A 16741-nucleotide genomic window follows, 5' to 3' on the forward strand; every position below is an offset into this window, starting at 1 on the left:
TAAAGCAGTTTTGGTAGTTAAACGGAAAAGTCTCTGCACAAGTTCTTAGGAGTAGTTTGTAGAAAGAAGAATCATATGTTGGGTCACAAGCTGATTAGGGGTGTGAGTTGCAAAAGTTCCAAGCACTTCCACTGCGAGAGGAACGTACTCAGTCTTGTTTTACAGTACCTTACAATGAAGAAAAAGATGCAGCTGATGACTTCTGTTCCTGCATATCTCGCTGTTCCTGTGCCTCAGTCGTGGGGACAAGAGGGAGGACGTCGGGGGACTCCTGCACTGCACTTGAACTGGCCCAAAAGCTTACAACTGGCAAACATCAATTCTGGAGCTGTAAGTAACGCACACAATATGGTGTCCCTCTCCCTGGTTATACGGTTTCCTGCAGCACTCTGAGGAAAATGCAACCAGCTCCGAGATAGGTATCCAGGTGGCTTACTGTTGAGTTGATTGGTCCCACCAACTCAAAAAGGGAGAAGTTGTCCTTGCAAGGCGTCTGTCGATACAAACTTGGCGATTCAGACCTGCAGCAGGACTTCACCGGGCAAACCAACGAACCAGGAGTTGCAGCAGGCGTCCTCTTCAAGCTCTTCTTCGGTTCCTTCGTCCAGTGGTCGATTCTGCCTTCCAAGCCAAGAGACTCGCCTTTTATTCAGTTCTCTCCCATTCACTCCAGCCTAGCTGTCACTCCCCCAGCAGGGTGGCTGTCCTTGCCAGACAGTCAGCCAGCCAGCCAGCCAATCACCACAGAGTGTATTTGGGTCTCCTAGGAGACTAAGCACAGGGAGTTTCCGGCACCTCCTTACTTCCAGGCCACCCCAGACACTCGGGCGCCAGAGGCAGTGTTCACTCTTGAAGCCTGCCAAAGGTGAATGAACAAAGACCAAACTAGGTTTGGGGCGCAGATACAAACTCTAGAAGGACCTTTCCACAAAGAAATGCCGAAAAAAGAAGACCAGGACCTGTTTTTACAGAGGGGGCTCATACGCCATCTTGAAAAACATGGCTCTCACGATTTAACGTTACCGGAGCTACGAATAGTTCGCGGTCGGGGAAAATCATGGTAGTTTGTTGTAAAACCACTGCCACCAGCCATTCTGAGAGGAAAGGGTAGCATTTGACTGCTAAATGAGTATCTAGACACAGGGGATACTAATTAACCCCTCCAGCACTCTATTGTAAGATGGGGTGTGCTGGGTCTAGGAATTTAAAAGACTAGTAAAGTCAATTTCACTTCTCTTACTCTGGGAAACAGTAGTTTATCCCAGAGAAGGTATTAAAATCTTGGGAAAGCCTGAAAGGTTTCCCTGTGCCAGTGCACTGAGGGTGCTGTGTGACACTGTTAGGCAGAATCCTGTGCAGTTCCCTTGGGGAACAATGCAAGAAGATTAAGACTACAGGAGTAAGCAGTAAACCCAATTGGTAGCAGTCTGCACCACCCAGATTTACCTGGTAGCTGTGGCTGAGCAGTCAGACTTCTCTCAAGAAGAGTAGGGCAGTATACAGAGGATACACAATAGGGCTAAAAACACAGCAGAGCAAGCAAACACTGACCAGAGCTTGGTATCAAAAGTATATAATTATTTATTTAACACACACTTAAGGAAATACACTAGCACTATAAATCAAAGCAAGTTCAAACACAATCAGAAAAGTATACACACCTCCCTTAAGAATTATTAGACAAGTCTAAGTCAAACCACTTCTATTTGTAAAAACAGATGCGAGCGCGTAACTTAGATGGCACTCCAATAATTAAGTTAAAGGGAGAGAAAAAGGCAGGTCATGAAAATAAAACAGTTCTCAACACTTTTCTAAGACCAAAAAAAGTTAGTTAAGGCAGAGTCTACTGTAGAGCCAAAAGGCCAGGCCCCCTTTAAATGGAGCAAGGTGAAATGTGCCCAAGATCACACAGTTTAGAAATGTATTTGAGTCTTTGTAAAAATGTTCAAAAGAGGTTGGGTTGATTCAGAAGGTAAAGTTAGAAGGTCTGGGGGCCAACCCAGTTGGAAAGCCAAGGATTTAAGGGTCACCTTTAGCAAACCATAGAAAGGGAGGCCAGGTGGAACACAGTACCTTTAAAGTTGAGGAAGCTCCAGCGGTGGCAGTGGTTCCTGGCAGCGGGTGCAGTTCGTGGTTTCGACCAGGGGAAGAGAAGATCTTGTTGAGGAGGAAACTTGGAGTCGTTGCACTGCCCAGGGAAGAGACCAGCCGCAGAGTTCGTCGGTTAAAAGGTGCTTTCCTTTTATTCGCGGTCACAGTGGTGAAGCTTGGCTATCCGGCCGCCGGGGTGCTTGGCACGGGCGAATCGACCACGAGACGCCCTGGAAGGCGAAATGGCAAACTGGTTGATCCCATCAGCTCAGAGGAAGAAGACTCTTTCAGCAGAAGATCATCTCTTGTCGTCGGGAAAGTGGTGGAGGTCGTTGCAGCAGGGCTCCACCGGTGGGGTCGTCGTTGCAGATGGCTCAGCTTCTCCCCTGTTCGGATTTCTTAGGTCCTGTGGCGACTTCTGAAGTTCCAGTCCCAAAAGCCCTGCTTTTATGCAGAAAAACCCCCATTCAACAGCGTAGCTGTCACTCATACATGCTAAGTGGTGAGCCGAGCGGCTCACCACTTGGTCAATCAGAACAGGGTGCGACTTGAGTTGCTAAGGCAACGCAGTCCAGGGTGCCAATTCCCCCACCCACACATCCTGTGGAACCCAGACAGAGTGGCACCAGTTGGAGGGCTTCTGTGGAGAAGCCCGCCAAAACGTGGAACACAGGGCCCCAACTTGGTTGGAGTTACAGAGACGGACACAAACACCATTTTAGAAAAGAGTTCTGGCGAAAAGACCCAACCAGTGATTTTCTATTAAATAAATAAACCGGTGGTATCTTTAACATTGTACCAAAAAGTGGTGCGTTTAAAATCAATGGGAAAATCCCATAGGAAATATTCCGGTGGAATATTTTGCATGGTAACCATTGCCACCAGCCAGAAACTCGACAAGGGGGGACTGGACAGTTCCCCCTTGGAAACAGACGGAACCCCTTCCAGTACTTCCACAATATGATGGTTTGTACTGGTTCGGTTCACAATTTTGGACTAGTAAAGTCAATGGTGACTTTACATGCCCTGGGAGACAGTAGTCAGTCCCAGGGTATGGAGTCTATGTTTGGGGGTCACTATGACACCCCTGTGTTACTGCACTGAGGGTGCTGTGTAACACATACACTAAAACGGATGATACCCTATGGAGTAAAAAGACCCCATAGCCCATAAGCACACAATAAGTCAAAGACATACCTCAAATCATGCCTAAGAGTGGGAGAAAAAGAGTCTCACTCTTAGCAGGAGAAAAAACACAAACCCCAGCAAGTCCAGCAAAGGACTCACTAGGTTTGGGAAATTAGCCTTATAAGAGAATTCTCCCTAACAGACAAATGAAAAGATGATGCCTATGGAGTGGTTTAGACTCCATAAAAAGAAAAACACAGAAAACACATTGATTTGAAAAGTTCAAAGTCCTAATGTTTAGCAAAAGAGCTGGACGGCTCTAAGGTGGGAGGAATTGGCATATTTTTGAGATTTCTTCTTAACAGACACGCTTGGATTGGCCACACGGTCCCACTGTTGCCTCACAACGTGGCCATTACTGGCGGCAGTGCCCTGGGACATTCTTAAGGACTCAACAGCAGTCATTTTAAAAACGAAGTTGCAAAATATTAGCAATAGGTAAGTGACATTCTCTTTCCTTCTGTTAATGTTTGGAAGAAAAAGCATGAATTCATGCATGTAAAATTTGACGGCTTGTTTTTCAAAAGAACTTTTTATTGGTGTCGCTACAATCCAATTAACAAACAATTCAGCAATACATATAAACCAATTCAATGAACTATTTATGTCCACGTTTCAGATTGCCTTTCATGCACAAGTCCGCTGCAATGGCATATCAACAGTGAAAGTCATGACATGCACTCCATCCGCAATGATTTGGAGTGTGGTGCTATGTATTGGCCATTCCATATCAATCTCATCCAGTCCACAAACATTGTTAATGCAGCAACCATAATTGCGCATTGTATTCTGCACCAGTGGGATAGTTCTAGGCTATGGGCTATGGGCAAAACGCAGGCTTATGGGCTTTAACATGCCATTATAGCCTGCTGACACATGGGCTTTAAATCTTGTAAGTGTACAGTTACGAAATCAATAGTGGTAATGAAAAGCACAAAGACTTGCACAATGGACGGCACAAAACAAAACACATTCCTAGTTTGCATACGCTGTTACATAGAAAATGCAGTAGAACAGGGAAACACAGTCACTGTATTATTTCCACAATGCAAATTGAGTTTTATACTACATAACACGTAGATACAAACAGATGATCAAAAGGCCAGATTACCCGCGAATAATTTTGAAACCAACTAATTGTATTACATCCCAACCGAGCACGTCAGTTCCAATAGAAGTTTGAGATGGGAGTGTAATCTGGTACGGCAAAACCACTCTATCAAACAATTGCAGTGGTCGAAGTGTACGAAAAGAAGTAGTGGAACTATGTTCCCTGCCAGCCTTCCCTGCTCTCCACACACCCCATCGCTGCTGTTAGGGGGTGGGGCTGGCCATGGGACATCGTACCAGCCCCACCCTGCAGTGCTATGGGACACCAGCATCAGGAGGCCCAGGGCCTCGGAGGTTGGCAGGGTGGGGTCTGGCCATGGGACATCGTACCAGCCCCACCCTGCAGTGCTATGGGACACCAGCACTGGGGAGGCTTGCTGACTCAGGCAGGCTCGTCTGGCTGATCGTGTAGGAGGCCCCATGATGCCGTGGCCTGCAGGCCCCTTGTACTCAGGGCGGGCCTGCAGGCCACAATAAAGGACACACACGCAGATTACTTAGTCATGGTGTGTGCAGCCATGTCTGCCCGCACGTGCCTGCGGGCTCCCTTTCATTGTCTTGGGCCATGACGTAAAAGGGCAACACAGTCACAAGGTACACACCCCCTTAAAGGGGAAACACATATCGGAGGTCCACTCCGTAACATCCCTCCTTTTTCATAGGGAACAAACGTGCAATTCCAACATAACGATTAACCAGTATAACCACAAACATAACTGACTTCATAACTGTCACTGTCTGTCAACTCACCCCCCCCACAGGTGCCAGTCACAGTGGGCCCCCCTCTGGTGGATGGTTGGCAGTTGGACCGCAAATTATATAACCCTTTATTAACCTCGGGTACGGAATTGCCACCATTGTAGGACCCTCCTACCGAATGCCGGAGCACAGCTTGACATTGCTGTCCTTTACTGAGACCACTTTAAACATGTACATACTATGCAGGTTCGCAGCATCACAACACAGTTTACTGAGTCCTCTTAACGCTAAGTGACAGTACAGTTCACGGCCGGCAAAGCCGCGCCTGGTGGGTCCCAGGGGCCACATCGGCATAGTCCCTTGCTGGTGTGGGCAGGGCAGCACTCCACATCTCTCTGGGCGTCCCGGTTGTTCCACGTGCTGCCAACAGGGTGTGGGGGTGGCGGACCCCACTCACCCCCTTCTCCGGCGATGTTAACCCAACCAGGAGTGTTCCTTTTCGTCGACGTCACCGGAGGGCGCACAAGCATTCGCCATGAGCTGCAACCCATTGCCGGTCTGTTTTGCTGCTTCTTGGTGTTGGTTCAGTTTTGTGCCCGCCTGGCATGCGTGGCTGCACTAGTGGCAGGCCGTTCAAGAACCTTGGTGGTTCGGTGTCACCCCCTCCCCCACCTGCAAGGCAGACCGGGCAACTGCAGTGGCTCGCATGGTGTTAAGGCCACTCGTAAAGAAGACAGTCCGGGTGGCTTCCATGGCAGGGTGTCGGAGATGCATGTCTAGGGGGTGCACAAGCACTCGAGAGCTGCAACCCTCCCTTTCCAATCTCTCTCTTCTATCCTCGCCATTGATCTGGTTATGCTGGGAGAGTCCACTGACAGTGTGCGCAACATGGGCCCAGGATACGCGGGCTGATGGGTCCTTGGGTTTATACACGTTGCCATGGCCTTGGGGCTGCAGGCCCCCAGTCACCGAGGTGCAAGTTGACTGTCCTGGGGACAAGCGGGCAGCCCCAGCCTAGCGCGCACATTTGGTTTTATTTGCTTTAAGGCTCCCACCGGAGCAGTGTGGCACTCCCCACCGGCGGCTGTGTGCCAGGGAGCAGCACCTTACTTACTTTTTCGCTCCATTCCGGAGAATTTACTTTCCCTGCCGCGGGCGGAGTGGCAGCAGCGCATCTGCGGCTTTCATAATTTGGCTCATGCCGCTTTCCCTCTGGCCTGGCCCGTGGTGGCGGCAGGCATGCGGGGGGGAGAGGCGGCTCACTTCTCCATGCGGCGGACGCCACGTGTGTAGCCGCTTCGTGTTGTGTGGAGTGTGGTTGGGGGAGGTGCAGCCCCTCTTCGTTGCGGCCGCGGCCGCAGGACATGCTTCCTCTGCTCAGAGGTGGGGAGGGCCGGGCAGCTCACCTCTTTCATGCGGGCGATGCTACTGCTGGATACTTGCAGTCGAGGCTGCATTCCTTCGCCGCGGTGTCCGTTCTAATCCTTTGCCCTTGGGCGGGCACACGGACATTTTGATGCGGCAGATGCCGCATGGCGCACTTCACCCCAGGGTGGCCCGGGCCTGCACCGCAGCCATGGCAGCGAGGCGCAGGCCAATCCTAGCTTGCGGTGTGGGTCGGGCGCTCTTCCTCTTTCCTCTTGGGAGTTGAGATGCACACGCGGCCTCCTTCCGACGCCGCCTCCATTACAATGCGGCTGAGGCTGCACTTCACTGCGGGGCACGAGGCCCTTTCTTCCTGGCGTGCGGCGTGTGCAGCAGGGGCCTAGGAGAATCACTTTCTCCCCCCAGGAACCACCACTTTCTTTGCGGCTGTGGCCACTCCACTTTCCCGCCTTCTTTCCAGGCACCTCAGGATGCAGCTCACTGCAGGGTGGCCCGGGCTATTGCCGTAGCACGTGTGGTGAAGCGCGGGCCCTTCCTGTCTGCAGATAGGGTCGGGTGCTGTGCTGAAGGGACGTAGAGACTGCTTACACTTTGTGAGTCCGTGGTCTTCTTTCTCTCCTTTCCATCTTGAGAAAGAGACTACTTCCTTTTCGTCGCCAATGTTAGGGGGTGGGGCTGGCCATGGGACATCGTACCAGCTCCCCCATCAGATGCTATGGGACACCAGCATCAGTAGGCCCAGGGCCTCGGAGGTTGGAAGGGTGGGGTCTGGCCATGGGACATCGTACCAGCCCCACCCTGCAGTGCTATGGGACACCAGCACTTGGGAGGCTTCAGTGCCTCAGTAGGAAGCAAGGCTGACCTTGCTGACTCAGGCAGGCTCGTCTGGCTGATCGTGTAGGAGGCCCCATGATGCCGTGGGCCTACAGGCCCCTTGTACTCAGGGCGGGCCTGCAGGCCACAATAAAGAACACACATGCAGATTACTTAGTCATGGTGTCCGCAGCCGTGTCTGCCCGCACGTGCCTGCAGGCTCCCTTTTATTGTCTTAAAAGGGCAACACAGTCACAAGGTACACACCCCTTTAAAGGGGAAACACATATCGGAGGTCCACTCTGTAACAGCTGCGTCCCCTCCCACACACAATCCAAACCCCCCAAAAAGGCACAGCTGCTGTTTAAGGGAATGCTCAGTGAAGTGCACTGAAGTGCAGGCTTCAATTTCTTCCTACACTTTTATTTTAAAACAAAACCATTCCAGAACAGTTTCTGTCGAAAATAAAAGTATAGGAACGGTGAAACTTAAAAATAAGTGTAGGAGCACCGCTTCCGCCCACTTCGACCTCTGACCAATTTTCTGAGAACTGGTACAGGTGGCACCCCTCTCAGATGAAGGTAGGCTGCCCTGAAGACTCTGGGGGCCAAGCTAAATCCTAAGAAAGGACCTTGTATTGGAAATACAAATTTATGTTGGAGAATTGGAGGCAAATCGACAAGGGGGCCAAATCGGCAAGTGCAGATAAGCTGCTGTGGATGTGGAGGATGGTTTTCAGTCGCGCAGCTGTAAAGAAGTCTTTATCGGGACATGGCTATTTCTTGGGGTTAGAAAAGGTGGAAAGAAAAGAAGAGCTCCAGAACCTTACATAAGCCCCCTTTGTACTCTTTGGGGATGGAAAACAACTGAATAGAAGCCTAAACTCCTCTCTGACAAATGAATACATTATTTTTCGCCAAACAGTACAAGCTTCTGAATCTCGTGAAGCAGGAGTTCTGAACCACACTTCGGGGCAGATAAGAGGGCGGAATAGGCGAGAGGAAGGTGATGACCCTTGCCCACCACTGAATGCACCCAGGAGTCAGTGGTTGCAGACTTCCACTCCTCAAGAAGAGGCAGATCCTGCCCCCCACGGGAGTGTTGTACATGTGCTGGCGTCATTTTGATGTTCTAGGGTCCTCGGGGGAGCCAGCACAGAGAAGCCGCCTCTGGGTGAAGGAGGGTTAGGTAGAATTTCATATTTTGTACAATATTCTCCCCACTTGTGAGCCCCCACCCCCAAGCTCTTTTTGCTGGACTCTGATCCGTTGAGTGGGAACCTTTTTCCACACTCACGTCTTTTACTCTACCTCTGGGAACCTTTTTAAACACTTTAGGTTGCATCTTTTTGGAGTAATGTTTTCCTCCACCTATTAAGGAATCTGCAATGTATTACTGCAGCACTCTGCACTTTCTGTGCAGTGTTGCTGGGAGCTCTTTGAGCTGCCCTTCTCATTTTTCTTGTGATAAACTACTGTATCCAAGGAAAGGGGGATACTTTCGATCCCGCCTACGTTTTTGCAGAGTGCTGAGGTGACACAATGTATCCCAGGAGGACTGGGTTGGGAAAGTCCAGGAAAGGCGACACGAGGGCAAGTGCTGGCAAAGGATGCTGGGAGGGACTGGTGGGGGAGGGGGTTCTCTGGTCCTTGTATGACTCGTAGGGGACCAGGCCACAGTCGCAGCGGTAGGTGGAGAATTTAGCACGGGGAGAAGGAAGGAAGAGGAGAAAAATAAGGTATTGAAATTTCCGGAACTAGAGAAGATCGGCCTCAAGTCTGAGGGTGGAGGGAGGATGTTCCGTAGGGAGGCGCCAGCCGAGGAGAGGGATCTACACCTCCCACTCTCTGCTTGGAGAAACGTTTGACCTGCAGAGAGTTGAAGCCAGAAGACCGAAGGATTCTGGCTGGGAGGTGTTTCGGAAGAGAAAGCTGGATTTAGAGAGGTCCCAGGCTCCAGAAAGCCTGGTGAATGATGCAAAGGGTTTTAAATGTGATCCTTGCTGTCACTGGGGGCCAGTGGAGAGATTTTAGGGCTGGAGAGATGTGATCCTGGGGCTTGAGGCCAAAGATAAGTCTTGCAGTCCTATTCTGGATTAGTTTGAGGGGTCGAAGGGAGGAAAGAGGAAGGTTGAGGAAGAGGCTATTGCAATGGCCAAGCCTAGAGAGAACCAGGGCTCTGGACACAGTACTTCTTTGTCTTTATTCTAATGCAATATTAAATAAACGTAGATCATTCTATAGTACACTTATATGTGGTATATTCTGTTATGCAGGGGACTAGTTGTACTTTGGTACCAGCCCAATCCCTTCTGAGAGGGGAGCCAGACTGCCCTGCTACGCTTCCCATTGAGAGTTTGAACATAACTTTGTGTAACACCCAGTCCTCCAACTAGGCATGGGGCTGTTCACTCCTAGACGTCATTAATCGTACATTAGTGGGTGGGAACATGTTCACTTCCTTTGTAGTTTAGTATCCTGTTTGGGACAAAAGTGAAAAGATTGGCAGGAACAAAAGGAGGAAGTATGAGGCAACCTATTTACTTTCCGTACCAGACGTTGCTCATATGCTTTCTCCACCACCTTTGGGTGCTTCTGAATTATTTTGGAACAGCTCATTTCTTCCAAATGGTAGCTACACACATTGATGCAGCAAACCTGCTTTGCCATGGCATTATTTTCCCCTAACTTTGTGTTATTGTCTTGCATTTTGTGCTTCAAACAAACATTCTGTAAATATTTAAAAAGATTGATTCTATCCATGAAGGAAGTTTATTACGTTTGCAACTTATTTTTAAAAAGCAGCTATTTGGCTCTTGCTGAATACCTTTTTAACTAATTGGTATTTGGACAAATACTAAACTAGAGATAAAGGAGGATAAAGTTCTCAGTTAAGACGGTTGACAAAAGAGCAGACAAGCTTTGTTATGTTAACTGCAACCTTCGCCAGTTAGAGCATCATGGCGCAGAGGTAGAAACTGTAAAGGGAGCAAGCAGAGCGGCAGCAAGCAAAAGCTCAAGCTATGAACAGAAAAGTCTTCAGGGCACGACTGTAGGACAGAGGCACTGAAAGCACATTATTTCTTACCACGTGGAGGTAGCTGAAAAGCGGTCCCAGAATCGGAGTCACAAGCGTTCTATGGTATTCAGGTGGGCAGCTGAGTACCAGAGGCTTCACAAAGACACTTAAACAAGGCAGTTAAGGACAAAAAAGCAAAGCGATCAGTTGCATTTATTGTTTTGTATACAATGTGTTTATGGAGCATTGACGTGAAAGATATTGAAATGTACACATGAGACACAAATACAGAGCCACAAAAACAAACGTAAAACCCTCAAAAGAATAGGGGAAAGATTGTCTTACCTCCGACAAAGCTTTTCTGAAGTATACCATTAATAGTGAAATAAACTTCAAGTGCACACTACACATGAAAGATTTGAAAAGGCACCGGAGGCATGAGCACAGTTTACAGCGTGGCATTGAGCTTTTCCATAGCTAGCATATTCAATGTTGAGGAATTATGGGAGTGGGTCCAATACATCTGGAGAACCGCTGGTTGCAGAACAATGCTTTAGGGAAACTCTTGAGAAGGTTAGAGCAGCTGAAGAGACATCCTGTCAGCATAGAAAAGGCACATATACACTCTAAGACATAATTTCAACATTTGGAACTCCCTGGGGCCTGGTTAGGGTCCATCTGACTTTCTTGATTTGTAATTTCTATCTTTGGGGGTCAGAGGGACTTCCATTGGAGCTCCCCTGTCAATGCAACCATCTTGACTCGGAGGATAGGTTCCCATGGCTGCTCAGCAGGTTCCAGAGACTGGGCGTCAGAGGGACTTCCACTGGAGCGCCCCTGTGTTAGGCAAAGATTGTATGCAGTACCCTTTGGGACCACTACACACATCTAGGACTACAGGTGTAAGCAAAATCAACCTTTGGTAGAAGTCTGTACTAGACAGTTTTGTGGTGGCGTTTGAGTAGCTAGGCTTATCTCAAGAGGGAATGTGAGCTGTAAGGAGGTTACACAGAGGTCTATAATTACAAGTATTCAAATCGACTTTTATACTCGCGGTTTCTTGGTAAACACTTATTAATTTATTTCACAGTCAGTTATAAAACATTCACTAGAAGGAAGCAATTTATATCACACAAATATACTTCAGTACTTCACAAGATCATGTTCTGAGGCATTTAAACTATTTTGAAGGAGGAGCAAAAAGGCATAAGTTAATAAAACGAAGATTACAGTTACTCTTTAACAGTGCAAATAGTTTGAGTTCCCCAGAGAAGTTGATTCAATGCAATAGGTTAGGCCAAAGTCAATGGACTAAAGTCTTCTATAGGATAAAGCAGTTCTGGAAGTTAAACGGATAAGTCTTTGCCAAAGTTCTCCGAAGTAGTTTGTAAAAGAAAGATTCATATGTTGGTTACAAGCTGGCTAAGCCTGCAAGTTGCCAAAGTTTCAAGCACTTTCGCAGTGAGAGGCAAGTTCACTCGGTCGGGTTTTCACAGTACCTTACAATGAAGAAAAAGATGCAGCTGAAGACGTCTGTTCCTGGCAGTTCCTGCAGATCTCGCTGTTCCTGAGCCTCAGTCATGGGGACAAGAGGGAGGACGTCAGGGACTTCAGCGCTGCACTGGGACTGGTCAAAAAGCTGGCAAAGGCAAATCTTCAATTGCGGTAGCTGTAGTCAAGCACACAAACTGGTGTCCTTCTCCCTGGCTATCCGGTTTCCTGCAGCACTCTGAGGAAAATACAATCAGCTCCGAGAATGGTATCCAGGTGGCTTACGAGTTGATTGGTCCGACCAACTCAAAGGAAGAAGTCATCCTTGAAGGGATTCTCTGTCGAGATGAACTTGGTGATTCAGACCTGCAGCAGGGCTTCACCGGGGAAACCAACGGTTCAGGAGTTGCAGCAGCCGTCCTCTTCCAGCTCGTCTTCAGTTCTTTCGTTCCAGTGGTCGACTCTGCCGTTCAAGTCAAGAGACTTGCCTTTTAAACAGTTTTCTCCCATTCATTCCAGCCTAGCTGCCACTCACCCAGCAGGGTGGCTGTCCTTGCCGGAGAGTCAGCCAATCACGCCAGACTGCATTTATAATTTCCACACTGAGCAAGGGAGGGCAGATGGACAGCAACTCCGGATACCACTTTCTCCGGGCCCAGACTGGAGCAATCAGGATAATCGTGGTACCTAATGGCAACAACCTCCTGAGAGCCAGCAGATTGATAGGGACCGGCGGGAATGCATAAAGTGCACTCGATCGTCAATGCATCCTCACACAGCTCACTGACGAGGACATTTCCTAGAGCAGAACAAGTAACACTTCGAAGCAAAGAGGTCTACTTTAGGAGTTTCCCCAAAAGGAGTAGATCTTCTCCAGAACTTCCAGACAAAGCTCTGTCTCTTCAAGGCATTTGCTTTCACATACTCTCATCCGGCCAGATGAGACGCTGTCAGAGACACCATTCTCCAGAGTCTATAACCACAGTCGCACTGCTTCTCTGCACAGAGCCAAGGACCCCACACCACCTTGTTTGTTGCACTAATTCATGGCCACCGTGTGTGGTCCGTCAGGATCAGCACAGTCTTGCTTTTCACAGAGGGGAGGAAAGCTCTTCCGCACCAGCAAGTTGATGTGTTCCTGAGACTCCCCGGAGTCCATAGTCCGCTCACCAATGGGTCCGATAGGTGAGCACCCCAACCAGTCAGAGATGCGTCCATGACCACAGTCAACTGAGCCCAAGGTTGGTGAGACAACCACACGAGATCCTGTCATGATTCCTGCCCCTCTTGTTCCCAGCCCTCCAAGATGTCAGGCTGGAGCCAGGCCACAATCACCTACATGGCCCTCAAGGGCCTCTCCATCCCTCCAAAGACCCACTTGGAGTCAGAATTGGCGCTTGTGGCACTAGACTCACTCAATCCCATAGGATAACATTGGGGATTGGACTTGTAATGCATTGATGGGGACAAGATGGATGCCCCCACATATTTCGGTTCCCAGAACTGCATGTGCGGTCTAGTCTTTTGGGTATGGTTCAGCCCAGAGGCACCTGGGATACCCAGTAACTATTTAAGCCACACCCAGGCTGAGAAGCATGCTTTGTGTTTTCTGCACCTGCAGCGTGACACTCACTGTGTTCGGATCGGTCTCCAGTGGGCCTGCATCTTTCTTCTGCGCTCAGCTCCTGCAAGAACACTGTTAGGAACAGCCTTACCTTGCAGCCCTTCTGCCCATCATTCAACGCTCCTTCTGTTCTGCGGGCATCTTCGGTGGTGTCATTCCCATCCCGGCACGCCGCTTCCTAATGAAGAGGAAAAGAACAGGGAAAAGGCATTAGTAAGCATTTTACAGCTCTTCGCTTATTTTTTAAAAATACAGTACGAGCTTCAAATGAATCCCAGCCGCTCTGGGGGCACTGTGTCTCCGGAACTTCTCATCCATCTGTGAGGGGGAAAAGACACTCCAGGTTAGCGTGGAAACATCTAGAGGCGCCGCATACCGCGCTTACTCACCGCATTTGTTCTTCATAACCAGCATCCACGCTGACAACGTCGCGGCACCTAAAAGACACCGAAAAGAACTCCGTTCAATACAAATACGAAAAGGGTGCATCGCGCTCTCACTCACCTTCAGCGCCACTCATCTCAGCAGCACGCCGCCATCCCCGGACCATCATCTAAGAAGGAAAGGAACGAAGTTAGAGAACTGTTCAAAGTCTCATTATACTTACCAGTTGGACTCTCGCCAGTGAAGTAACTAGGCACCAAAGAGCCCGCATCAATCAACGCGCCCCTGCACTGAAAGCAGGACGCAGAGCACACCATCCAAGAAAACAAGGCCCAGTCGCCAGTCAAATAGCTTCCAGGGAAGGGTTCGAGGTCGTAAGAGGCCAGGACCGGCTGAGTGACATCCCCGTGGATACCAGGTGAGCGTTACAGAACGCAAAGCCTCACATCAAAATCCACCTGGGCGTCATGGAAATGTCAGAAACTGACCAGTTAGCTCAAATGCTGGGACAGCTACGTTCCGAAGTACATGCAGCCAGGCAGGAGACCAACACCCTGAGAAGGGAGCTGATTGTTGCCAAAGAACGTACTGATGATTTAAGGCAACAACTTCTCCAGTCACAAGCAGAGCATGCACCATTGCCGGGAAGCATGCCCTCGATGCCAGCGCCATCAGCCAATCCCGTTCAGATAACCCTTCCTGGGGCAGTTCCCTTGGCCCGGCCTGAGCGATTTATGGGGGATCCCAAGAGGTTTGCAACGTTCATGAACCAGTGCCGCCTGCACTTCCTTTGTAGGCCAGGGGCCTTTCCGGATGACCAATCACGGGTCGCTTTTGTGCTATCCTACCTGAGTGGTAGCACCGCGGATTGGTCTGTACCCTTTCTGGCCCAAGACGATCCTTTGCTGCATGACTTCAGGGGCTTTCAGCAGGAGATGGAAAAGCTGTTCGCCCGGCGTACTCATGGGCAGGCATTAGACAACGAACTTCTGTCCCTACGCCAGGGGAATCAAGACTTATTAACATACATAGCCACATTCAATAGACTCGTAGTTGAAGCAGAATGGCCAGTGGAGAAGAGAACCACGTCATTTCATCAGGGGTGGGGGCTCAAGGATGTTCTCGCACAAGTAGTGAACCCCCCGAAAGACTGCTCAGAATTCATTTACCTTGTTGTTCAACTGGATCATAGGTTGCAGGACTGAAGAGCAGACCGAGCCAGACCGGACCCTCGCCCTATGTATGTGCCTTCAAAGGACAATACTACCCGAACAGCGGAAGGTTCAGGAGAACCAATGCAAATCGGGGGGTGGGGGGGACAGGTCCCCCTTGACTAAAGCGGAAAGGGATAAAAGGAGACAGCAGCAGTTATGTCTGTACTGTGGGTTAGGTCAATTCCTTAAAGAGTGCCCTGTGAAGCCACCGAAGAGGACAGTAGGGGCCACAGATAAGGAAGATACCATCAAGGAATCGGAAAACTCCCCAGCCCGGCAAGTGTAGGGGTCCACTTGTCGAGCGAAGAAAGTGAACTACAGACCTCCCATTTTGCACTACCTGTGGTCTTGATCAATCCCCAACAGCCATCTTGGATGCACGCAGTAAGAGCGTACATAGACAGTGGGGCCATTGGGAATTACATTGACCAGGATCTTGCGGCAAAGATGGGGCTTCCGTTATGCCCTAAATCAACCACCGACACTGTTACCACTGTCGACGGCACGGAAATAGCTTCTGGTCCAGTATCCCAATGCACTGCAGCTTTAACCCTTCAGTGCCAGGATGGATAGCGAGAATCTATCGTTTTCGACCTCATTAAGGCACCACAGTTCCGGTTGATTTTGGGAATGCCATGGTTGGTAGCTCACAATCCTCGAATCGAGTGGCGAGCAAAATAATTGGCCTTTCCCGAGACTTGCGCCCACACATGTTATCGCCAAGAGACACAACCAATAGACACCAAAACCTCCACGCTTGCGATGGTGGCAATCGGCACCCTCCCAAGTGAATACCAGGATTTTCAAGATGTCTTTCAGAAAGAACGGGCTAATACCCTGCCACTGCATAGACCATACGATTGCCAAATCGATCTGATACCCAGCGCACAAATCCCTTGTGGGCGAATTTACGCACTCACGGAACCAGAAAACCAGCACCCGAAGGCCTATCTTGACCAATACCTGGCCAACGGGTTCATCTGTCCCTCGAAGTCTCCAGCAGCCAGTCCTCTATTCATCGTACCGAAAAAGGAGGGGGACTTAAGAACGTGCATCGACTATCGCGCACTGAACCAGATTACCGTAAAAAAACGCTACCCCCTGCCACTGATCCCCGAATTGCTTGATCAAGTAAAAGATGCCCAAATCTACACAAAACTCGACCTGAGGGGGGGCATATCACCTTGTTCGCGTAAAAGAGGGGGACGAACGGAAAACCGCTTTTTGCACCAAATACAGCTTGTACGAATATCAAGTAATGCCCTTTGGCCTTTGCAACACACCTTCTGCATTTCAATACTTCATGAACAATGTCCTACGGGAATTGATTGATGTCTGCGCTCTAGTGTACATTGACGATATCCTAGTGTATTCCGAATCAAAGCAGGACCACGTTAAACACGTCCGATCCATACTGGAGAAACTCCGTCAACACCGGCCCTACGCCAAGCTCGAAAAGTGCTCATTCCACGTCTCCGAGGTGGAATTCCTGGGTTTTATTCTCAGCCCGAATGGAATCTGAATGGATGTTCACAAGGTAGATGCTATCCTGAACTGGCCATCCCCAACTTCATTCAAGGGGGTTCAAAGTATGCTGGGTTTTGCAAACTTCTACCGCCGGTTCATCCCAGGATTTTCGCAAATTGTGCATCCCATCACGTCATTACTAAGGAAAAGCAACACAAAGTTCCAGTGGACAACTGAAGCCGAGGAGGCTTTCCAG

General features: G+C 49.4%; 1 protein-coding gene across 1 annotated transcript in view; it reads right to left on the reverse strand.

Annotated features, from left to right (window-relative positions):
• Positions 1 to 16741, reverse strand: part of LOC138468323 (exportin-5-like) — a 1170237-nt gene that overhangs the window by 310853 nt on the left and 842643 nt on the right. Inside the window, exon 24 of the mRNA XM_069608829.1 lies at positions 10375 to 10472. Coding sequence (XP_069464930.1) covers positions 10375 to 10472 — 98 coding nt within the window. The remainder of the gene's footprint in view (positions 1 to 10374; positions 10473 to 16741) is intronic.

The sequence above is a fragment of the Ambystoma mexicanum genome, chromosome 4q, assembly GCF_040938575.1.
Source record: "Ambystoma mexicanum isolate Mex_15411 chromosome 4q, UKY_AmexF1_1, whole genome shotgun sequence".
NCBI classification, from domain to species: Eukaryota; Metazoa; Chordata; class Amphibia; order Caudata; family Ambystomatidae; genus Ambystoma; species Ambystoma mexicanum.